The sequence below is a fragment of the Phycodurus eques genome, chromosome 17 (genome assembly GCF_024500275.1).
Source record: "Phycodurus eques isolate BA_2022a chromosome 17, UOR_Pequ_1.1, whole genome shotgun sequence".
Taxonomy (NCBI): Eukaryota; Metazoa; Chordata; class Actinopteri; order Syngnathiformes; family Syngnathidae; genus Phycodurus; species Phycodurus eques.
Window position 1 is genome coordinate 4,707,605 of NC_084541.1, and position 25,133 is coordinate 4,732,737.

Sequence of the window (25,133 nt, forward strand, 5' to 3'; positions counted from 1 at the left end):
ATTTTATTTGTCGGTTTGAGGTCACCGTCCACACACTCTACACAAGCATATGCCTATGAAAGGCGATAAAGGCTGGATAAAGGGTCTGCTTGAATGACATGAACAACATCCCATGCGGACATGGTGTGAACAAGTGATTTCCTACCTTAAGCATGGCACCGTTACTCACACTGACTCTCCTGGCAAAGTAGTCAACGAAAAACAAGAATTCATTGCTGTGATGTTTTTACCGACAGTACTGTTGTCATGGTCTGTATTTTGGTTTGGGTTGTGTTTAGTTTTGTTCCATGTTTTCCTGTGTCTTCATGTTTGTCGTGTGCTCATTTGGTTGTTGTGTCCACCTGTTAACGTCAACCTTCTACCTTGTGTCGACCAATCAGCTCTCTGCAGCCACTCGTGTCTTTTCTAGGTGTTCCTCGTTGTCTCGTCAATCTGTTTGTATTTAGTTATTTCAGTTCTTGTCGGTTCATTGTCTTTGTCAGGTGTCTTTGCAGTATGTCATTGTCAGGTGTCATTGTCACTGTCTGTGTCATGTCATAGTTGCCAGTTGTGATGTTCAGTTTTCACCAGTCATGTCTTGTTTCTTGTTTTGCGTTTACTCAAGTGTTTCTTTGTTACTTTGTGTTTAGATTTTGGACTTTGTTAATTTAGCTTTGAGACTTTTCCATGATCCTTGTTTTCCTTTGTTTTTGGAATTAAATATAATTTTTTATTTACTCCTGCACTACTGCGTTGCCTCCCTGCTTCCCTGCACTTGGGTCCTCCCTGTTTTTGCCTTGCCTTCCTTGCCATCAAAAACCCTTACCGTGACAGAATGAACCGACCAGAACAGGACCCAGGGGAAGGAACACGGCGTCACCCTTGACAACACCAGACTGCCTCCCACCGTCCTAAGCCTGCCAACCATACCTACCCTCCTCCAGTAAGCCCTATCATTCTGTCTTCTCTATCCTTTTCACCCATGTCCCCGCCTTTTCCTAGTTATTCGCCGTGCCCTACAATTTTACCTCCACATTTTGTTTTAGATTCTTATTCTGACTCCGACACGGATTTAGATTTTTCTGGTTCCTTCCCTAGTTTTTCAAGTCCTAGTCAGTTTTTGTCACGTCTCCCCTTTTCCAATCCAGTGAGTCTAAGCCCAATACCTTTTCTTGGGCACCCGTTTGGCCATCTACCCGGGACCGCCGCGTGTTGGCCAACGGAGGTACCCAAGTAAAGGTAAAATTTTGCCCTCTCGTTTTTTCACCCTGTTCCCAAGTCATTTAATTTTTCACCAGTTCCCACACCTTGTTCCACGCCTCTAATTAAGTCACGTCCATCCAAACCTGCCCTCAAACTACGTCGTTCCATACCACCCGTTTTTTCTAGTTTACCTTCCCAGGTCCCTGTGCACTCTGCCCATTTTGTTTTTGTTTTTGGAATTAAATATAATTTTTTATATACTCCTGCACTACTGCGTTGCCTCCCTGCTTCCCTGCACTTGGGTCCTCCATGTTTTTGCCTTGCCTTCAAAAACCCTTACCGTGACAACTGTAGTTGTAGAAAACAAAGCTAGACGTTGCGCATAACTTTAATTTGTTCCTATTTATATTGTTAATGTGTTTACATTAGGGACACACAATATTTTGTTCGAACAATGCAATGTACCTATGCGCAATAGTCACATCACAGGTTCCTGCGCAATGTTCGTGTATTGATATGCAGTCAATCAACTGTAATATAGTGACCAGCAGAGGGACCTGGTTGGATTTGCTAATAAGATTAGCACCGATGTTACAGTAAATTATAATCCATCAAACAACACAAACAGAGCAGCCCAAAGTTACTATTACTATAAATATACTATTACATGCCTGCACTTACTGCATCTCCTTTCAGAATTTGATGTACAAATGCATGTTGTAACAGATTACACTTGGGGTTAGGGGGGAGAGCCACGGCATTATTGGAGGGAAAAAGGTGTACACAACATCATGTTTTGCTTAAACTAATGCACTCAAATACAGAAATACTAATGCATATGTCAAACCATTGGTGTAAAATAACAAGATTGATTTTAAACAAATGAATAGTGTTAGGAATGTGCTAATGACTATAGTACAACTGGGCATTAAAATAAATTATTTTAACTTCATGTCTGGCTGGACTATTCCTCAATACAACAGTTAATTTAAATACAGGTAGTTTGTGTTTTAACAGTAGCTTTCCGGTCATGTTCTTTGTATCCTCAAGCAATTCTGAGATTTACTAAATGTATGAATTGAGATTACTCAGTCAGGTTTCTTTATCTGCTAAGAATAAGATCCCAATTGACCTTATGTGGGTCATGACCGCCACATTTAAATCATATAGCCAATAAAGCTAACTGTATTAGAGATGTGAAGGTAAGTAATCTGCGATGCACTAAATCCGCCACAAGTGAACCGCGATATAGTGAGGGATTACTGTATATTAGTGGTGTAAATATTCATTCATTAAATCGATGTTCCGATTTATATTTCTACAGTCCAACTGGATCGATCTGGGCTTGGCAAGTTAGCCTTCCGGTCAAAAATATATTGATTTCAATCGTTTTAAAAGGTAATCAATGGATTGTATCAATACTAGGAAATAATGCATCAGATTTACACAGGGGATACGTTATTTGAAGTTATGTATGTTTTGTATTTACAAGAAACATTATTTTTAATTCACTTGATTTTTTAGTCAGCACACAGCAGTTAGCACAACGCTACTTTCTTCATTGTCATTTTTCTTCCTCATGTCCCATTCTACTCCCCACATCCAGTCACTCCTTTACATATTGTCCCTAGTGGTTGGAAAAGACACCACAGTATGCGTGTGTATTGTTTTTAAAGCACTTGACATTTAATATGTCGGTCTTTCTGGTGGATGGCAGATGAGAAGGCGGCGACAGAGAAAGTATCAATAAGGATGCGCGTGTGTGACCCCGGCTCTCCGTGTGCACTTTGAAGTCCTTCAAGTTCCCTATCTTAGCTTAGCTCCCCAGCCGCTAACACGACAGAATCAGAAGACGCGTTTGTGGCACAAAAGAGGAGTAGCAGCAAAAAGGTCAACTACTGTTTCAGGAGCAGGTTTGTTAATTTATCTAGCTCTCTATGTATTATTAACTCTATTCCTAAAAGATTTTCCGAAAGAAAACCTCACAGTGCTTCAAGCCATTACTATTTGACTGTTTAGAAGTGTCAGTCTCAAACTTTGGCTCCCGGTAGGACTCTCCACATAATTCTAACACCAATTAAACATCTCTTTTACAGAATATCTAAAAGAAAATCGAGAAAATCACATTTAGAAAAAAAAAGATAGAGATGTATTTGCATTTCATTGCATGAAGTATTTGATCCCTTACCAACAATAAAGAACTTTGGCTCCCACGAGTAGTGCTCTCACTTAAAGTACTCCTATTCTAAACTCGTTAGCTGTATGAAAGACAGGAGAGAGAGAAGGGAGTGGAAATAACGTGACATGCTCTGACACCGCGAGAGACAGCGAGATTTCCCAGACGAAATTTTTCAAGATCAGATGAGCAACCCCGAGACTTGATTTCCTCCTCATCCACTTTTTTTCTTCTTATTGCGAGGCTGATTATTATTGATTACTTTTTTCCAATCCCTGGTGACGCCACGAGACCATCGTGGAGCCACTCGAGATGTAATGGACGGACGGATCTTTCAATTGCTTCGTTATGCAAGCTAGCGGATCCCACCATGACAACTGCAGGAAACCCGCTGAAAAGACAGAAGCCTAACTCGTCCGCTCGCACTGAAGATCGACTACCCAGCTCATCCGACGCCCATATTCAAGTCCTCTTCTCCATTGACAAGAAGCTATCACTTCTCAATTCATTACATCAGGAGACGTAGCTCAAAACTAGCTTGGAGTTAACGCACCGCTCTTTTTGAAACTGTCCATTTGTTTTGGAGTCGTGCATTTTTGGGTCCTATCCTCTGTTCCGTTCATAACATGGACCCAGCAGACTCAGACCCAGTGCGCAAAGCCCTTCAAGCGCAAGGTCAATGCATCAAGCGGGATGAGCAGCTTGCTGCCCTCCACCTTCATCTAAAGGGTCTGTCAGAGCATCAGGCCACTATTATGAGAAAGGTGGACTCACAGTTTGAAGTGCTACTGAATATGCTCCAGAAGAAGGAACCAGCTGACACAGGACCCGATGCCGCTACTGTACCACCGTTTCCAGGTGAAGCAGTCACCATGCAGCCACCTGCCACCTCCGCTGCTGTCTGCCCACAGCTCTCTTGACCGGAGAGGTTCGCTGGAGATTCTGGGAACATTAAGCCATTTATCACTCAGTGCGAACTCCACTTTGAGATGCAGGCAGCTGCCTTCCCCACCAAGCGTGCAAAGATTGCTTTTGTCATTTCCCACCTGACTGGTAGTGCGGAGGCGTGGGCTACTGCTGAATGGAGCCACAATTCCGCCGCTTGTCACTATTTGGGCTTCTTTCGTAAAGATGATGGTTTTTCAGTATTCCTTGTCACCTTACAACAAGGCAAGCGCAGGGTGTCAGATTACGCGATTGAGTTTCGCATTCTCGCAACTGAGAGTCAGTGGAACAACAGGGCACTACTCGATGGATTTTTCAAGGACTATCTCCCACCATCAAGAATCATTTGGTCCCACTAGACCTGCCGACTTGGACACTCTCATCGCTCTCGCCGTAAAGATCGACAAAAAGCTTTTGGATCGCGAACTGGATGGCGATCGGCATAGGGATACATCACCGCGCACTTGGAGGACGAGCCTCTGTGACCACCCAAACCAAGGCAGGTCCCCTGTTGCCAGTCTCAATCCACTGGCTAGCGTCAACACTGATGAACCTATGCTACTGGGCAGGTTCCGTCTCTCCCCTGAGGAACGTCAATGCCGGCTGAGCGAAGGGCGGTTCTTCTACTGCGGGCAGTTGGGTCATTACGTGAGCACCTGTCATGTCAAAGTTGCCGGTAACAAGGGCACGGGAGTGGTGAGTCTAAATATCATTAAGGAAGACCCTACCTGGGTGACACTATGCTCTCGAGATCAAGAGATTTGATCTATTTATTGACTCTGATCCTGACTTGTTTCAAGTGCCTACCTGTTACCATGACGTTAAAGAAGTTTTTTTCCAAATCCAAAGCTAAATCCCTTCCACCCCATAGACCTTATGACTGTGCAGTTGACTTGCTGCCTGGAACCACACCTCCACGGGGGAGGTTGTTCTCTCTTTCAGGGCCGGAACCCAAGGCCATGAAGGTGTATGTGGAAGAATCACAGGCAGCCGGGATCATTTGCCCAGCTTCATCCCCTGCGGGAGCAGGATTTTTCTTTGTGGACAAAAAGGACTAGACCCTGTGACCCTGTATCGATTACCGGGGTCTCAACGAGATAACTGTAAAGAAAAACAGGTACCCTCTTCCTCTCATCTTGAGTTCCTGGAGGGAGCCAAGGTTTTCACCAAACTAGACTTACTTAAGAAATGCGTATCATCTAGTCAGGATAAAGGAGGGGGATGAATGGAAAACAGCATTCAACACAACAACGGGACATTGTGAGTATTTGGTAATGCCTTTTGGACTAACTAACACTCCAGCTGTTTTCCAAAACTTTTGTCTTGCGTGACATGTTGAATGTGTATGTTTTTGTCTATTTGGACGACATTTTGATATTCTCCCCGGATGAGGAGACTCACATTATTCATGTCCACTCTGTATTGCAGCGGTTACTGCAGAATCAACTATATGTCAAGGCTGAGAAATGTGAGTTCCACAAGCTGGACAAGCTCTTTTCTGGATTTCGTGCTGGCTCAAGGTGAAGTCAAAATGGACCCTTGCAAACTCGATGCCGTGATTGATTGGCCTACTCCCACGTCACGCAAAGATGTACAAAGGTTCTTAGGGTTCGCAAACTTCAACAAAAACATTCATCAGAAATTTCAGTTCAATAGCCTCGCCTTTGCATGATCTTACCTTGCCACAGAGACCCTTTGTGTGGAACCCGGTTTGTCAATCAGCTTTTCAGAAATTAAAATCCCATCCTCACTTTTCCAGCTCTCAAACAGCAGTTTGTGGTAGAAGTTGATGCGTCTGATGTCGGTATAGGAGCAGTGCTCTCCCAGAAATGTCTCAAGGATGGTAAGTTACATCCTTGTGCTTATCTCTCTTAAAAACTGACTCCAGCCGAGAGAAATTATGACATAGGTGACCGTGAACTGCTGGCGGTCAAGGTGGCTTTGGTAGAGTGGAGGCACTGGCTAGAGGGGGCACAGACTCCGTTTTTAGTATGGACAGATCACAAGAACCTTGAGTATATTCCATCCATCCATCCATTTTCTGAGCCGTTTCTCCTCACTAGGGTCGCGGGCGTGCTGGAGCCTATCCCAGCTGTCATCAGGCAGGAGGTGGGGTACACCCTGAACTGGTTGCCAGCCAATCGCAGCCTTGAGAATATTAAATCTGCTAAAAGAATAAATGCAAGGCAGGCTAGATGGGCTCTGTTCTTCACGAGATTTAATTTCATGTTATCCTACCAACCTGGTTCTAAAAATGGTAAGCCAGATGCGTTATCACGTATTTTCTGCGAAGAGAATTCTTTGTCCGACCCTAAGACTATTTTGCCCAAGTCATGTTTCATTTCTGCTTTTGTTTGGGACGTTGAAACTGCGGTTAAAGAGGCTCTGAAGAATACTCTTAGCCCTGAAGATTGCCCTGAAAACAGGCTGTATGTGGTCCCGACCTTAAGGGGAAGAGTCATCCACTGGACTCACACTAACCGGACCGTTTGTCACCCAGGCATTGCCAAAACGCAATCTGTGGTCGAACAGCGCTTTTGGTGGCCGAATGTTAGGAGGGCTGTTATCGATTACGTCAATGTTTGCCAGGTATGTGCTGCTAACAAGCCCTCTCGTCAACGTCCTTCTGGGGAGTTGCGACCCCTGCCAATACCACAACGTCCTTGGTCAGATATCTCCGTAGACTTTGTGACAGGATTACCGGCCTCTAAAGGTAATACCACCACTCTCACAGTTGTTGACATGTTCTCTAAGATGACACACTTCATTGCACTTCCGAAACTCTCTTCAGCTAAAGACACTGCCGAGTTGATGATTAACCAGGTATTCAAGTATTCACCCACTGTCATGGGTGTGTGTTCCGGTTTTTGTCTTCCCCCCCGTTTCATACACACCTGCTCCTCAGAGTGTCTTCACCACCTGTGCCTCGTTTACCCTAATTACCCCTTGCATTTAACCTCGTGTCTCATTCTTTCTTGTCGCCAATTCGTTGTACCTTCTCGTCACGTTCCAGCTTCCATGTTTTCATGTCACAGACTCACAGTAAGACTAGACCCTGTTCTGATTATCGACCTTGCCTTTTTGCCTCACCTTTTTGGATACTTTTGCCTTTTTTTTTATTTCCTGCCTGTGTACCGACCTCTGCATGTATATTAAACCTCTCTTTTTGAAACTTTCCATTTGTTTTGGAGTTGTGCATTTTTGGGTCCTATCCTCTGTTCCGTTCATGACAGTCCAATCATGGAAAAATTTGAACATTTCCAGCAGAGATTCTTTGTGAAGTCAAAAGGACGGGAGCTGAAGGGCACACAGTTTGGGATGAATGACCATTCTCCATGTGAAATCAACAAGCGATGCAAAGTCTTGTACCCTCTAATGAAGAATAACCAGCAACAAGGAAAACGCAACTCACTGGTTGGGGACAATCTATACGTAGACAGTCAACTGTTTCGCGATTCCAAAGTCCCCCCTTGGCTCTTCTAATAGATGAGTATTCCTCTATTTGCTCTACTATTTGGTATTTAGCGTTGAAAAACTGTAGTAATGTGCTTACGGGCGGGGGAGGGAATCATGCACGTCCTATTGCACTCTCCACTCACTGACATGGGACATGGCCCTTGTTTTCTTTTTAATTTAACTTTCTCTATGGTACTTACTTTTCCCTTGTTTATGGCACCCCCCACTCACTCCCCTTTCCCTGCCCCCACCGAACACATATGTATTTGCATGCTACTTGTGCTTGTACGTATAACTTGTGATATATTCCCTTGTCTTCCGTTTCCATGTTTTGGCTAAGCCAAACACAATTTCATATTACCAGCTACTACACAGAAAGAAAGTTCCCATGAGATATATATTTCTAGGAGTTATCAATCTTTCCCACACACGTATAGACGATACACACATTGTTCCACATTCACTTCTAGCAATTGTACAATTATCATTAATATGCCTTTCATAACTTTTGTTTTACGGAATGTAAATGTCATACGTTCAAAAGAATTAACATTATAGATTATATCACGAAATTACAAACGGATATATTTTTCATACAAGAAACCCATTTGTCAAAATCAGAAGATCAGAAAATTACCTTTCCGATTTAAAGTTCAGGCAGACCTTTTCAGCTCGCGAAAACAGCAGACAAAGAGGAGTCTCAATATTAATTCATAATAGAGTACTTTTTACGCTAAATAACACAATTGACCCAGAAGGCCGATACATAATGGTTCATTCAAATATAGTTAACAAATCATACACATTAGTTAATGTATACGCCCCTAATATTGGCGATCCAGCTTTTATTCACACACTTTTTTCACCTCTGATCAATTTGTCAGCTAATTCAACTATTATTATAGGTGGCGACTTTAATATACCACTTAATCCCACTTCTGACACAATGATCTGGCAGCCGTGTCCCAATGGTTAAGATCATCGCCTGCCACCGTGGGGGACCTCGGTTCAAGACCCCGACTGGACCATCCGCCAACATCCCCCGGACTCACGGCTGTGGTGTCCTTGAGCAAGACACTGATACCCTGAAATGCTCCCCGAGCGCTTCAGCTGCCCCCTGCTCCAATGTGTTCAACTAACATGTGTATGTGTTCACTGTGATGGGTTAAATGCAGAGAACACATTTCGTGTGCATGCATGCATGTTCATGACAATAAATGATTCTTCTTCTTCTTCTTCTTTTTCTTCTTAATTCAACCGTAGACCGCTCAAGTTAAAAAATTACCAAACAATCACAGTCTTCCCAAATATTAGATGAATATATGCACGATTTTGGGATCGCCGAAGTACGAACAATTAAAAAAAAACCTAATAAAATATATATATTTTTTTAAATCAAACAGAAAAGAATACAATTTCTTTTGTTTCATTCTTTCTGCTTCTTCCACACACTATAAACACACAAGTCGCTCAAAACACTTGTTGTGCACTACAAACCACCACCACACACCAAATTATCCCCTTGTCACTCATGTTTGTTTTCTATGTTCAGTGTTTTGATTGCTACCCCTCTATGTACCCTGGCTTTGCTCTTTATCACCCTCTTTAAATAACATTTGCCAATACAATACAACAACAACAAAGAACACAGAGTAACCAATCTGTTTAAAATTACTATACACGTACCCATTATATGTCACACTGAACTTTTGTGTCATGGAATGTGAATGCCATTCGATCGCAGGCAAAGAGAATTAAACTTATGGATAATATAACTAAATTTAAAATAGAGCTCCTCCCTCCTATTACAAGAAACTCACCTTATTGAGTCAGAAGAAAAAGGCCTCATTGACTTTTACACAGGCTATCTCGGCCTTTTATAACAGTAGACAAAAAGGAGTCTCAATACTAGTTCATAAAAGACTACTTTTTACAATAAATAGTACAGTAGGAGATCCAAAAGGCCGATACATAATTATACAGGCTCCAATATTTAACTAACTTTAAAAATACAATTGTCAGTGTATACGCTCCTAATAAAGATGATCCAGCCTTTTTCACATGCTCTTTTCACACTTGTTTAACTTGTCAGCCAAGTCTACAATTATCATGAGAGGCGACTTTAACCTTATGCTAAATCCTCTTATATATCGCTCAAATCTCAAAAATAGCAATCAGCCACAATGCGCCAATATATTCGAGCTGTATATGGACGACTTCGGACTTGTTGACATATGGAGGCTGAAAAACCGTACAAAAAGAGAATATACATTTTTCTTGTCGGTTCAAAGCTCTTTCTCAAGAATAGATTTTTTTCTCTCAAACAATTCGGCAGCTAAAATAATTACCTCCAAAATACATCCATTCATCATCAGTGAGCACACACCAATTTCTCTCAATCTAAAAATTTAGTCTTATCTGGGACCCCCACCAACCAACAGGCTTTAACACGTCCCCAACTGTACACAGTCACCGCTTGAAATAAATGAAATATTTTACAATTATGATAGCAGCTTATAAGCATCTTCAAACAACCCAACCCAAACTTTTATTAAGGCTCTAAACATTCCTCAATTAAATACAGAAATTAAAGACAGTCTTGATGTTCCTTTAACCATCACAGAATTACAGAATGCATTCAAAAATATGCGAGCATCTGGCCCGGACGGAATCTCCGTTGAGTTCATTAAACATTTCTGACCAATACTAGTGCCTCTATTTTTTAGAACAGTCAAGTAGATAAACGATAAAGGTCATATAAGTAGCCATATGAACACAGCTTCAATTAAATTATTACTAAACTCAGGCAAAGACCCCAATCTCCCGGCTAATTATCGGCCCTTATCACTGATTAATGTAGATATCAAGAACCCATTAATCGCATCCACCTTAATGGCTTGATGGAAAAGTTTAGAAGCTACAGGATCTCAATCTCCCAGTATGCTCTCTCCAATCTGGCACAATCCAGATTTCTAAATTAACAATATACCCCTTTATTTTAGCACATGGGAACAACATGGAATTGACCATCTACAACAGGGGTGCCCAAACGTTTTGGCTCAGGGGCCACATTGCCGTAAAAAAATTGTCATGCGGGCCAGCATTAATTTTACATGCTACTGACGAGGGAAATGGTTTTTTTGTATTTTTATTTTACTTTGTTTTACTATGCTGTCTGCTGCTAGGTAGATCTTATAACTGCCTGACCTGGATAAATGAAGGTTAAAATAAAAATTAATTAAATGCAAAATAAAGTATTTTTATTAAATTTGACTCAAACTCAAACTTTATTCATCAGAATCAACAAACAAAATGTTTGGATTAATGTGAAGGGTGACACTGAGATCTCGACTGCAGTAAATGGGGCAGGTCTGGCTCAAAAGCGGTGGTTTTAATGCGCAAGATGTCACGCAGGTGCGAGTCACTTCGTCTTGTCCTCACGCGGTTCTTATTCATGTTCATGACTGAGAATGTCTTCTCACACAAGTATGTCGAGCCAAACAAGCTCAACATTTTCTTAGCAAATGTACGAATCTCTTTGAACCTGTCTTTATCCAGCTGCTGGTAAAAGTTGACAAGAGGGAGTTGTTGGTACCAGCTGCTTGTTGGTGAATAATACAATGGAGTTTTATAGCTTTACCTCCTTCTTCGGTTACTTTGTTACACACTAGGGTTGATAATCCACTGTGCTCGCCAACCATGGCAGGTGCGCCATCCGTAATAATCCCCGTAATTTTATTCCACTTTAATTTTATGTCATGTACGGCGGAACAAACAAAAGCAAATAAATCTTTCCCTCTTGTTTGGTCCTTAAGGCTCTGGAGGTCAAGTAGCTCTTCACGCACGTTCATTTCACTGTCCACTCCTCTAAAAATAAAATCAGTAACTGAGCGCTGTCAGATGCATCCGTGCTTTCGTCACAGGCTCACGAAAAAAATTCAAACTCCACTCCTTTTGCATCCAACTGTCTCTTAATATCAGAAGAAACTTCTTCGATCCTTCGTGACACAGTGCTATGAGCCAGGAAAACATTGGCGAACTGTTGCTTTTTCTCAGGACAAATGTTCTCCACCATTTTCATCACACAGTCTTTAATAAATTCACCCTCAGTAAAAGGTTTGCAGTGCTTGGCAATCAGCGTTGCCACCTCATAGCTTGCCTTTGTTGTATTTTCATTCGACTCACTGGCTCTTGTGAAAACGTGTTGCTGTGCCGTTAAATCAGCTTCCAGTTGCTTCAATTTTTCACTGCGTTCGTTCCCAGTTAGCTTGTCGTAATTAGCATGTTCCGTCTGGTAGTGCCTCTTTATATTGAACTCCTTGAACACAGCCACAGTCTCTTGGCAAATTTGGCAGACGCAGTTGTTTCTAAACTCAGTGAAAAAATATTCAGACTTCCATTTGTCCTGGAAACGTCGGCCCTCGCTATCAACTTTCCAGTTGCCATTTTAGAAATGGGCAAAAAACAGATCATGCGCAAAACTGCCCCGCGAGAGTTCAGCCACAAGTTTACTGCCATCCTGTGGTGAAATATAAAATTGCGCGTGTATTTTGTACTGCCGGGCCACATATTATTGGTTTTATGACAGAGGCTTCGGGCCAGTGGAAATATGAACACGGGCCGGATTTAGCCCGGGGGCCGGACTTTGGACATGCCTGATCTACAACATAATGATAATATTTTTAGGGCAAGTGATGAACTGTTCCAAGAATTCCAAATAACAGGCGGAAACTTTCTTCAATACAATAAATTAAAAGCAGCGATAAAAAAAAAAAAAGAATACCAACACTCCAGAGCAACCTCGAACTGCGGGAGCAAATAAAAAAAAAAATATATATATCCCTCAAAAGTTTATAAATTAATTTCATGCACTAAATCAATGTATTTACCAATCACTAAATGGGAAGAATACATTTATATGTCCACTGACCGTAATTACTGGATACAGATATGTAACAATATGTATAGAATGACAAAAAACACAAATTTATAGCTTACAATATACACAATACATATAAAGTGCTCCATAGAACACACTTGACTTAATACACTATGCATAAAATGGGCTTCTCTCCATCTAATATATGCGCGTAATGCACCAAAAATACCCCAGACACCTATTTTCATGCTATATGGGAATGCACACCAATTCAATGCTTTTGGACTTCGGTTACGCAGAAACTCTCTTATATTTTGAACTGCAGGATTCCACTTTCCCCAAGATTGTGCATACTTGGCGACTTAAGCACAATCGACCTCCCTAATAAAAATTCACAATCATTACTCGTCGCGTTAGCTACCGCGAAGAAAACAATTCTATTCAACTGGAAAAACAAACAAGCTATTAACATCAATCACTGGCTAAATCTCATCATACAATATATTGCGTTAGAAAAAATATCAGCAGAACGAAAAAATCAATTACATATATACATAGCTGGTCACCCTTCCTCAACATGCTAAATCTAAATTATTGATTCCTTTGCCTGGGTAGTGTGCCATCTGACAAGAACGACTATTTTGGAAGTGTAAAAGTACATTTTTGACTTCTGTATTCTTTGTTGTTGAGGTTGCTGTTGTTGTAGTATTCTATTTTTCATTCACTTCATTTTTTTTCTTATTCATTTATGCACTTGTGCTTTCTCTCACACTTCAGACTGATTTGCATGGTGAAAGGACATGCATGGACTGGGGATCTTCTCTTCTTGGGGTAGGGGTGTAGGGACCACTCGATTGACCTCCCGGAAAGCATTGATGGTGTGATGGTGGACTCGCCCATGTTCCGTGGGTGCTGGGGCGGTGCCAGCTGGCGCCCGCCTTGGTCCCCCGCTCAAGCTACTGGTGGGCGGCGGTGACGCACGCATCGGGCGGTGGTGGTGGGGGGGAGTTTGGCTGGGGGGTGGCATTGGGTCCCTGAGGCCTCCTCTGGGTGGCCGGTTGTCGTGGCGCCTCGGTGGAGCCGGCGGACCGCCCTGGATCCCTCAGTGTGGGATGTGTCCCATACGCCGGGCTGCTCTCGGGTGGACTACTGGGCCCAATCGCGCCCCTTGACTGAATTGGTGGGCCCTCAGCCTCCGCAGTGCAGGCACAGCAATTACAGGACACTTCTGTCAGTCATTGTGTATGCGAAATGGCATCAATTCACTTGCAAGTGTCCGCAGGCACCTCACCCCTGGGACTTTTCGCTGGGTGTGGGGCCTCTCACTTGTTGCGACCAATAACTCATGAATATGCGAATTGCTTGGATATTCCCTCACTCACACTCTCGCCCTATAGACGTTTATCATTTACATAGCCACTCCCACCACACTTCAGTTGTACAGCCAGGATCACAACCTTTTGTCCTGGATGCTTCCTTTCCTGTCCTTGTCCTGTCCTATCGTGTACTGTCCTTCCCTCACAGGGTGTAGCACTACCACGCCATACAACACTCATATCTAATGTGTCATTGTTGTAGATATATATGGATTTACTTTTCTCATTTCGTTTACAGTTAGTGCTTTGTCTTCTGTTGTCTTCTTTTCACACTTCCCTCTAGAAACCTTGTTCTGTTCGACTGATCGACTCTCGTTTCTCACTAAAAATCCATTATAATACTAAGAAACCACAGCAGCAGCTTAAAAACTCCACTGTGACATAGTAAAACTGTTCCGGCATAAAAGGGATACAGATCCTCCATTCTGCTTGACCTAACAGCCGAACAGGACAAAAAATAGGCGGAGTCGGGAATGTGAGCATGCTGTGACAACGCAAGAGATTGTGTGATTTCCGAAGACAAAAAACTAGTCGGTACCCCTTGCTTAGACTTGGAAAAGCAGCAATGACAAGACAAAATTTCTCTTTTCACAAGTCTTTTTCAACAGTGGATGGTCGCTTCGTTCTTTCCTCTTTTCCTTCGCCAGCTTTGCTAGCAGCGGTAACTCGTAGAGCCACTTGCGGTCCGCGCAGCTACATCAACGCCAACTCATCTGTCATGGAGGATCTGAGGACTCGCGTCGAACTGCCGCTGATGAGGAAAAAAAGCTGATTCTTCCACTTCAACTGAGGATTTACTTCATTCGACAGAGACACAGACGAGTGTCCTCCTCTCAATCATCAAGAAATTGTCAATTACACTTGACTTGCTTCGCCAAGAGATTGCCGAACTCAGAAAAATCTTGGAGTTAACACCAACAGGTCAAGGAACTAAGATTAGATAATATTGCGGTTCGATCACACATGATGTCAATGTCAGCAGAACTAAAAACTCTTAGGAATATAAACTCATGAAAGAAACTATGTTGGACATTCAATCACGAAGCATGAGCGACAATTTCATTTTTTACGGCATTCCAGAAAATGCTCCGTAAAACCCCGAGATGCAGATTAAAAAGTTCATGATTTCCGCGCTCAAGATACAGCAAGATACAATCAACAAGATTACCTTTCACCGTGTCCACTGATTGAGAGGCCCTCGTCCAGGAAACCAACCACGTCCTATCATAGCAAAGTTTGAACACTTTCAGCAAAAAGTGTTTGTAAAATCAAAAGGTCGAAAGCTCAAAGTGACTTCGTTTGTAATGAACAATCAGTTCCCCAAGGAAACCAACGAGAGGCGTAAAATCTTGTACCCGTTAATGAAGAATTACCGTGAGAAAGACAAACGAGCGTGGCTAGTTATCAACAAGCTATATGTCGACAGCCAACTGTTTCGTGATGCCAACGTCACGCCCTGGCTCTTCAAGATAAGTACTTCATTTGAAAGTAAACAGGAGGGAGGCCTAAATGCTCCCAACTTTAACACTATTATTTAGCTAACCAATTACAATACCTCACCGAATGGTTGCACCACAATGAGGAGTATGATTCTTGGCTAGAATTGGAAGAAATAGACTGCAACAACATCAAACTCCCAAAACTCCCATTTATTTCCATGTCTTAAACGCCATAAATGTTTCAAGAACCCAATAATCGCATCCACCTTAACGGCTTGATGACAAAGTTTAGAATCTACAGGATCTCAATTAGCTCCCAGTATGCAATAAACATCAATTATAATACTAAGACACCACAGCAGAAGCTTAAAAACTCCACTGTGACACAGTAAAACTGTTCCGGCATAAAAGGGATACAGATCCTCCATTCTGCTTGACCTAACAGCCGAACAAGACCAAAGAAAAGAAAAAGGACAACAACAACAAATAAATAAATAAATAAAAACTTACTTCCAAGATACATCCAATAATGATGATTGATGATAAGTAAGGGGGAAGTTAGAAAGGCATTAAAGAGGATGAAAAATGGAAAGGCAATTGGTCCTGATGACATTCCTGTGGAGGTATGGAAGCATCTAGTAGAGAAAATCTGTGGAGATTTTGACCAGCTTGCTCAACAGAATTCTAGCGGGTGAGAAGATGCCTGAGGAATGGAGGAAAAGTGTGCTCGTGCCCATTTTTAAGAACATGGGTGATGTGCAGAGGTGTGGGATCTATAGAGGAATAAAGTTGATGAGCCGCACAATTAAGTTATGGTAAAGAGTAGTGGAGGCTAGACTCAGGACAGAAGTGAGTATTTGCAAGCAACAGTATAGTTTCATGCCTAGAAAGAGTAGCACAGATGCATTATTTGCCTTGAGGATGTTGATGGAAAAGTACAGAGAAGGTCAGAGGGAGCTACATTGTGTCTTTGTAGATCTAGAGAAAGCCTACGACAGAGTACCCAGAGAGGAACTGTGGTACTGCATGCGGAAGGCTGGAGTGGCAGAGAAGTATGTTAAAATAATACAGGACCCTTGTATGAGGGCAGAAGAACAGTGGTGGTGTGTGCTTTAGGTGTAAAAAAGAGGAGTTTAAGGTGGAGGTGGGAGTGCATCAGGGATCAGCCCTGACCCCCTTCCTGTTTGCAGTGGTGATGGATAGGCTGACAGATGAGGTTAGACTGGAATCCCCATGGACCATGATGTTTGCAGATGACATTGTGATATGCAGTGAAACCAGGGAGCAGGTGGAGGAACAGTTAGAAAGATGGAGGCATGCACTGGAAAGAAGAGGAATGAAGATTAGCCGATGTAAAACAGCATATATGTGCATGAATGAGAGGGGTGGAGAGGGAAGAGTGAGGCTGCAGGGAAAAGAGATAGCAAGGGTGGAGGACTTTAAATACTTGGGTTCAACAGTCCAGAGCAATGGTGAGTGTGGTAAGGAAGTGAAGAAACGGGTCCAAGTGGTTGGAACAGATGGAGGAAGGTGTCAGGTGTGTTATGTGACAGAAGAGCCTCTGCTAGGATGAAGGGCAAAGTTTATAAGACAGTGGTGAGGCCAGCCATGATGTACGGATTATAGACAGTGGCACTAAAGAGACAACAGGAAGCAGAGCTGGAGGTGGCGGACATTAAGATGTTGAGGTTCCCTCTAGGAGTGACCAGGTTGGATACAATTAGAAATGAGCTCATCAGAGGGACAGCCAAGGTTCGATGTTTAGAGATAAAGTTAGAGAGACCAGACTTAGATGGTTTGGACACATCCAGAGGTATATAGTAAGTATATTGGTAGAAGGATGATGAGGATGGAGCTGCCAGGCCAGAGAGCTAGAGGAAGACCAAAGAGAAGGTTGATGGATGTTGTGAGGGAAGACACGAGGGCAGCTGGGTTAGAGAGGAGGATGCAGAAGATAGGCATACATGGAAAAGGATCACACGCTGTGGCGACCCCTAACGGGACAAGCCGAAACGAAAAGAAGACGACTAAAAATAAGAAAAAAAGAATTAGCCTAGCTACCTACATACAGTACCTCATTAAATGGTTACATCCAAATGTTGAACAACTATCTTGGCTGTAATTAGAACAGATAGACTGCTATAGCACCAAACTTTCAGACCTCCCATTTATCAGCACAAGCCTCGAACGCCACAATTGTTTTAAGAATCAGATTATTGCAGTCATTTTATCATCCTGCTGGAAAAGTCTACCTCTCAGTGTATACTGACAATGATTACTGGGCACAAATCTGCAGAAATACATTCTCAATGACAACAAACAGTAATTTACAGCTAATCCAATTCAAAGTACTCCATAGGTCACGATACCCAATATAGTAGGCATATAATTGGCTATTCAAAATCAAACATATGCAATCATTGCACTGAAAACGCTCAAGACACTTACTTTATTGTCATGCTCTTTGGCATTGTACAACCGTACGGCGCTTCTGGTCATGAGATACACAGAAACCTTGCTCAGTTTTTAACTGTTGGATTCCGATTTCTCCTAATTTTTGTCTACTGGGTGATTTAAAAGGTACATAGCTTCCAAATAAACATGCTCGAGCAATACTTGTAATTCTAGCAATAGCTAAAAAAAAATGTACTGTAACGTAAATGTAATGTAATGTAATGTAATGTGACCAAATCATATCTTCTCATTTTAGACCCCTGTGCACGCCATAGGTTCACTTGCATGTACTTGAAGCCCTATCCTTCTGGATTTGCGATGTGGGCCTCTGGGGATGCTGGGCCTGTTTCCCCCTCCTCCTCTTGGGTCTGGTTGTATCCGTGTTGCCCTCCTGGTGGATGGGGGTCTCTGGGAAGATGGAAGAGGAGGACACAGGCATCGCCCCTCTCTCCCTCTGGTTGTTTGGGGTCCCTGGCTGACATCAGGCTTGTGGTAGGGTCTCAGTGAGGTGGGGGGTGGCTGCCCCCCTTTTCTCTAAGGTCGTCCAGCCAGCGGGGCCGGGCCGGACCAGCAGGAGTCTGGCCTCTTTCTTCACATTCACTGCACATTTTTAGTACTCAGACTGCCCATACTTCGCACTTTCACATCTCCTTCAGGGTCCCCTGAGGGACTGGCACGAGACATGATGGGGCAAGCGTCTGGCCGGGTACTGGCACATCTGTGCTGGTTTTCGGTCTGCCCCCCTTTCTCTGCCCTGCTGGTCTTCCAGTTTTAATGCATCATACACCTGTCGGTGGGGGGAGGGCAGTGTCGGGCTGGGTAGGACACTAGGCCAGGTTTTCCGGCACTCCGGCCTAATCTCTGGCTTGCCATGCCTTTCCCCCGCAGATCTTTAATGCACCACATACATTCGCACATTCTTTGGGGAGCTGGTTGGGCTGGGTGTGGGTGTTACGGGTCGTCATTGCCCTGTGTCCGTCTCACCTCACCCCACCAGTCTTCTCAATTTTAATGCACAACACCCCACCACACCGTCCCATGTTCTCCGGGGGTGGTGGGAGCGGTGGCAGTGGTGGGGCGCGCTGGGTGGGGATCGGAGGGAGGGGGGGGATTCAGTGTGGGGGGCGCCCCTCCCTTTGGGACTGGTCGGGGCACTTCGGTTGGGCTGGGGCGTGGGTGGCGTCAGGGCACCCTTGGGTCCTGGGGAGTGGGTGGCGTCCCCCTGGTTGTGTCCCCCGCTGAACGGGCTCGCTGGCTTGGCCCCCCCTTACCCAATGTGCAACTCAGCAACTCAGTACACCAGTTGACTAACATGCATGTGATATGGTGTTCATTCACTAATAAGTTCGATAGACACGGTGTAGGCTTTAACTGCTTGGGACCACTAATAACAACACAGGTTATACTAACATATCAACTCACAGGTTCTTACAGGTGTTTAGACACTAAAAAGAATCCCACCACAACACTCGTCAGTAGCACTGCCTTGCTCATTTCCCACATCCTGTCCTGTCATTTTCTGTCTTCTCTCATCTTGTTCTCTTGGTTAGTTATAACATGTCCTCACTGGGTGTCTTCATCTGGTGTCCTCACCGGGTGTGTCCCCCCTCATCCGCAGAACACGATTTGGTCAACTACCTAAACTGTCAAACTATTGTCCTGCTGTGATTCACACCCCTATTCCCCGATTGCTGTCTGTCCCCTAAAATCCTTTTCTGTCTGGCTGCATTTTCAATAAACATCAGAATAATTTAAAAAAATAGAAATAGACAGAGGGAGTATTTCAAACTCCCCTGTTGCACGGCAAAACTGTTCCAGCACCATCCACCATTCTGCAAGGCCATGCAGCTGGACAAGACAGGTTTAAAAAACAAAAGCTGCATGGAAGACACCTATCTCAACTTGCTACCTGTATAAAGACACTTGTCCACAGAATCAATCAATCAGACACTGACCTTTCCATCATGGGTAAGACCAAAGAACTTTCTAAGAACATCAGGGACAAGATTGTAGACCTGCACAAGGCTGGAATGGGCTACAAGACCATTGGCAAGATGCTGGGGGAGAAGAAGACAACTGTTGGTAGAAGTATTAGAAAATGGAATAAACATAAAATGACTGTCAATCTCCCTTGATCTGGGTCTCCTCGCAAGATTTCACCTTATGGGGTATCAATGATCATAAGAAAGGTTAGGCATCAGTCCAGAACCACATGTGAGGAGCTTGTTAATGAATCCCAAGGCAACTGGGACCACAGTCACTAAGAAAAACAGTAACACCTTATGGCGTTAAGGATTACAATTTTGCAGCGCCTGTAAGATCGCTCCCGACTCAAAAAGGAACATGTACAGGCCCGTCCAAAGTTTTCCAATGTACACCTGAATGAATCAGAGAATGATTGGGAAAAGGTGATGTGGTCCGTTCCCCACCGTCAAGCATGGTGGTGGAAGCATTATGCTTTGGGGATGTTTCTCTGCACGTCAACTTCACCGCACCAATATGGAGGGAATCGTGAAATCCTGGATGACAACCTCCTCCTCTCATACAGAAAACATAAAATGGGTTGTGGATGGGGCTTCCAGCACAACAATGACCCAAAGCACACAGCCAAGGAAATGAAAGAGTGGCTAAAGAAGAAGCACAATAAGCTCATGGAGTGGCCTAGCCAGTCTCCAGACCTAAATTTCATAGAAAATCTGAAGAGAGAGCTGAAGCTTCAAGTTGGAAACTTTAAGGATTTGGAGAGGATCTGTAAAGAGGAGTGGTCCAAAAGAGGACTGGTCTAAAGGTCCTCCCGAGATGTGCGTAAATCTGATGATCAACTACAAGAAACGTCTGACCTCTGTACTGGCCAACAACAACAAAAACGTATTTCCCCCAATGAATTGCAAAATAATTTCCAGAATTTATTTTAGGTGATTTTCTATATTTTCTTTTTGATATTCCATCTATCCCAGTTAAAATACACCTACCATTAAAATTATGGACAGTTCATGTCTGTCAGTGGATAAACTTACAAAATCAGTGAGGGATCAAATAAGTACTTCCTCCACTGTACATCAGGAGAATCTTTATATTTAATGACCATAATTCATTTTTACCTGATTCCCTTACAAGAAACAACAGGAATCTAAGAAATTTCACCTGCACTGTCCGGTATGCAGGAATTTAATTCAGTCACACTTGATGAATTTTTGGCTAACAAGTTACTGAAGTGATTTCCAGCCACTCAATCGTTTCGGATCGTGACATTCTAAATGAACCAATGTCGTCCCTGAATTGAATCGGTAACCACGAATCGTAATACGAATCGAATCGTTGCTGAAACAAATCGTTACACCCCTACTTTATATCAATTCATACTTCATGATTGTCTAAGATGAACAAACAGTTCCCACCTCCTTGGCCATATTGGTGTATTTCAGCTTCTCTGCAGGCTCCAACACAGCCCACCAGTCAGCCAGGATCTTGGTGGCCCCTCGGTTGTCCAAACGAGGGTGTTCATGTCGCACCAGGGAACGATGGCGTTTGCAGAAGAGAAGAAAGGCATTCATCGGCCGACGAACTCGCTGTTCATTTGCGTCCTCATGTCCTTCCGCTGGTGTGCCACCACCCTGGCCTTGAGACACCTGGCCCTGGGCACAATGCAGTGGTTGCTGAAAACATTTTAATCCATTCATCCATCCATCCATCCATCCATTTTCTTCATCTTATCCAAAGTCGTGTCGTGAGGCAGCAGCTCAAGCAGGAAAATCCTAGACTTCCCTCTCCCCAGCCACTTCGACCAGCTCTTCCGGGAGAATCCCGAGGCGTTACCAGGCCAGCCGAGAGACATAGTCTTTCCAGCGTGTCCACTCCACCGTGTCCTGGGTCGTCCCTGGGGCCTCCTCTCAGTAGGAGGGTCCAGAAGACCTACCAGGGAGGCCTCCAGGGGTCATCCTAATCAGATGCTGAGCCACTTCCTCTTGCTCCTCTCGATGCGGAGGAGCAGCGGCTCGATTCTGAGCATCTCCCAAGCTTTTCATCCTATCTCTATGGGAGAGCCCGGATACTCTCCTGTGCCTACAAATTCTGTCCATGAAGGTAATGAACAGTGAAAAAGGGCAGCCTTGGCAAAGGCAAACTCTCACTGGAAACATATTCGACTTACTGCCAGCAATGCGGACAAAACTCTGATACCGGTCGTAGAGGGACCGAACGGTCCTTATCATAGGGTCTGGTACCCCATATTTCTGGGACACACGCCACAGGACTCCCCAAAGGACACGGTCAAACGTCTTTTCCAAGCCCACAACTCATGTAGACTGGTTGGGCGAACTCCCCTGATCTGCGAGTCCAGAGGCACTGTCCCCGATGTCCACGCGATGCTGCAGAGGTGTGTCAACCAGGACAGCCCCACAACATCCAGAGAAAAGAAAACTCCGGGCCGATCTCATCCACCCCCTGCCACCAAGGAGATTTTTAACCACCTCGGTAACCTAAACCCCCAAGATAGGAGAGCCCGCCTCAGATATCAAAGTCTTCAAAGGTCCACAGACTTCCTCATAGGAAGGTGTGTTAGTAGAAATGAGGAGGCCTTCAAAGTATTCAGCCCACCGACTCACAACATCATGAGTTGAGGTCAGCAGCTCCCCATCCCCCACTATACAGTGTTGATGGTGCACTGCTTCCCCCCTCCTGAGTCGCCGGATGGTGGACCAGAGCCGTCTGGAAGTCGTTCTCCATGGCCTCACTGCAATCCTCTCATGCCCAAGTTTTTGCCTCAGCGACCACCAAAGCTGCATTCTGCTTGGCTAACCAGTGCCCATCAGCTGCCTCTGGACTCCCACAAGGCAAAAAGGCCCGATAGGACTCCTTCTTCAGCTTGACGGTATCCCTTACTACTGGTGTCCACCAATGGTTTCGGGGATTGCCGCCACGACAGGCACCGATCACCTTATGGCCTCAGCTCCGGACGGTCGCCTCAATAATGGAGCCATGTAATATGGTCCACTGGGACTCAATGTGTCCCCAGCCTCCCCCGGTATGTGCTTCAAGTTCTGCCGAAAGTGGGAGTTGGTGGTGATAGGTTGACTCTTTACCTGAGTGTCCATGACATGCGGCCCCAAGTCCGATGACATGACCACAAAGTCGATCAACGAACTGCGGCCCAGGGTGTCCTGGTACCAAGTGCACATGTGGACACTCTAATGTGTTCGTTATGGACAATCCATGACGAGCACGGAAGACCAATAACAGATTATAGTTATTTAATTTTAATACAGCGGCACGGTGGACGACTGGTTAGAGCGTCAGCCTCACGGTTCTGAGGACCGGGGTTCAATCCCCGGCCCTGCCTGTGTGGAGTTTGCATGTTCTCCCCGTGCCTGCGTGGGTTTTCTCCGGGCACTCCGGTTTCCTCCCACATCCCAAAAATATGCATGAATTGGAGACTCTAAATTGCCCGTAGGTGTGAATGTGAGTGCGAATGGTTGTTTGTTTGTATGTGCCCTGCGATTGGCTGGCAACCAGTTCAGGGTGTACCCCGCCTCCTGCCCGATGATAGCTGCGATAGGCTCCAGCACGCCCGGGTCCCTAGTGAGGAGAATCGGCTCAGAAAATGGATGGATGGATGGAATTTTTATACATTCTGAGATTTTAAAAAATGCCCTTGTTTTCACTGCCATTTACGTGGAAAAAGTTCTTCATTAAATGGACAAGCAAAAAACACAAAATCACCTGCACAAGCTCCTCTTCATCCTCTTCTTCCTCCTCCTCTTCCTCCTCAGAGAAATCCAATGCCTTTTTAGACAGCAGTGGGTGCCACTGCAGGCATTTACGTTTGGGCCGCTTTCCAGTGGTGTCCACTCCAGCAGGGGGCTCCTGACACCTTTCTTCACCCTTCATGGTATAACCACACCTAATGGCAACACATTGGTACAGTGGCTTTGATACATGCGATGACCACACAGACAATAGTTGAGGAATTGAAAGCGACAGGGTGGGTGAAGGCAGTGAAGTAAGTGATCAGAAAATTAATAGTGAGGATTAGGTCTGGGGCGGCACGGTGGTCAACTGGTTAGCACATCCGCCTCACAGTTCTGAGGCCCATAGTTCAAATTCGGCCTCGCCTGTGTAGAGTTTGCCTGTTTTCCCCGTGCCTGCGTGGGCTTTTCCCGGGAACTCCTGTTTCTTCCCACATCCCAAAAACATGCATGGTAGGTTAACTGAAGACTTGAATTGTCCGTAGGTATGAATGTGAGTGCGAATGGTTGTTTATTTATATGTGCCCTGTGATTGGCTGGCAACCAGTTCAGGGGGTACCCCACTTCCTGCCCGCAGTTAGGTGGGATAGGTTTCAGCATACCCACGACCCGAGTGACGATAAGCGGTGTAGAAAATGGATGGATGATGAGGTAAGGCTATTTTTAAAAAAAAAACAGTGAAATCCCAACCTTAACCAAAAGTGAACACAATCCATTCCATGACACTGGTCAATGTCCAAAGTGTAATACAGTTGTACCTTGTTTATCACGGGGGTTAGGTTCCAGACTACCCCCGGAATAGGTGAATTCCGCGATGTAGAAATACACATGGAAATACTATTGTGAGACTGTGAAGCACTTTAGTGTATAAGTTTGGCACTGCAGCATTATTCTTAATATTGAAGACGCTAGTTATTTGATAACGTAAACATCATTGTTGTGCACTCTACTGATTATTTTTAACATTGCGGCGGCTTTGCAGATGCATTTCTCAACTCCTACGTGTTCATTGACACGTTAGCCATAGGGTTGTTTCGTTCGCGAACGTTTCGTTCAAAAGAACAAATCTTTTTAGTGAACGTAATCAAGTCAATCAGTTCATGAAGTGATTCATCCGTTGAACTTCTTCGTTCGCGATCCGTAAGACATGAGTGATTCGTTTGTTGAACTTCGTTTGCGATCTGTTAGACGAGTCCTTCGTTCGTTGAACTTCTTCATTCGCGATCCATTAGACACGTGTGATTCGTTCGTTGAACTTATTAGTTCGCAAACCGTTAGACACGAGTGATTAATTCGTTGAACTTATTCTTTCACGATCCAATACACACGAGTGATTCGTTCGTCGAACTTATTCGTTCATGATCCGCTAAAGAGCGATGTACAAGTACATATGCAGTGATTCATTCGGAAGTTCACTGCGAACTATTACAATGAGTGATTCGTTCGCGTTGGAATGACGTACTACGCAGTGAACATAGTCAT

General features: G+C 44.2%; 1 protein-coding gene across 1 annotated transcript in view; it reads right to left on the bottom strand.

Moving 5' to 3' along the window:
* LOC133416450 (HMG box transcription factor BBX) overlaps positions 1-25,133 on the bottom strand; it is a 164,574-nt gene that overhangs the window by 95,707 nt on the left and 43,734 nt on the right. Inside the window, 2 exon segments of the mRNA XM_061703352.1 lie at positions 21,306-21,542; positions 23,626-23,806. Of these exon segments, the coding sequence (XP_061559336.1) occupies positions 21,306-21,542; positions 23,626-23,793 (405 nt within the window). The 5' untranslated portion in view covers positions 23,794-23,806.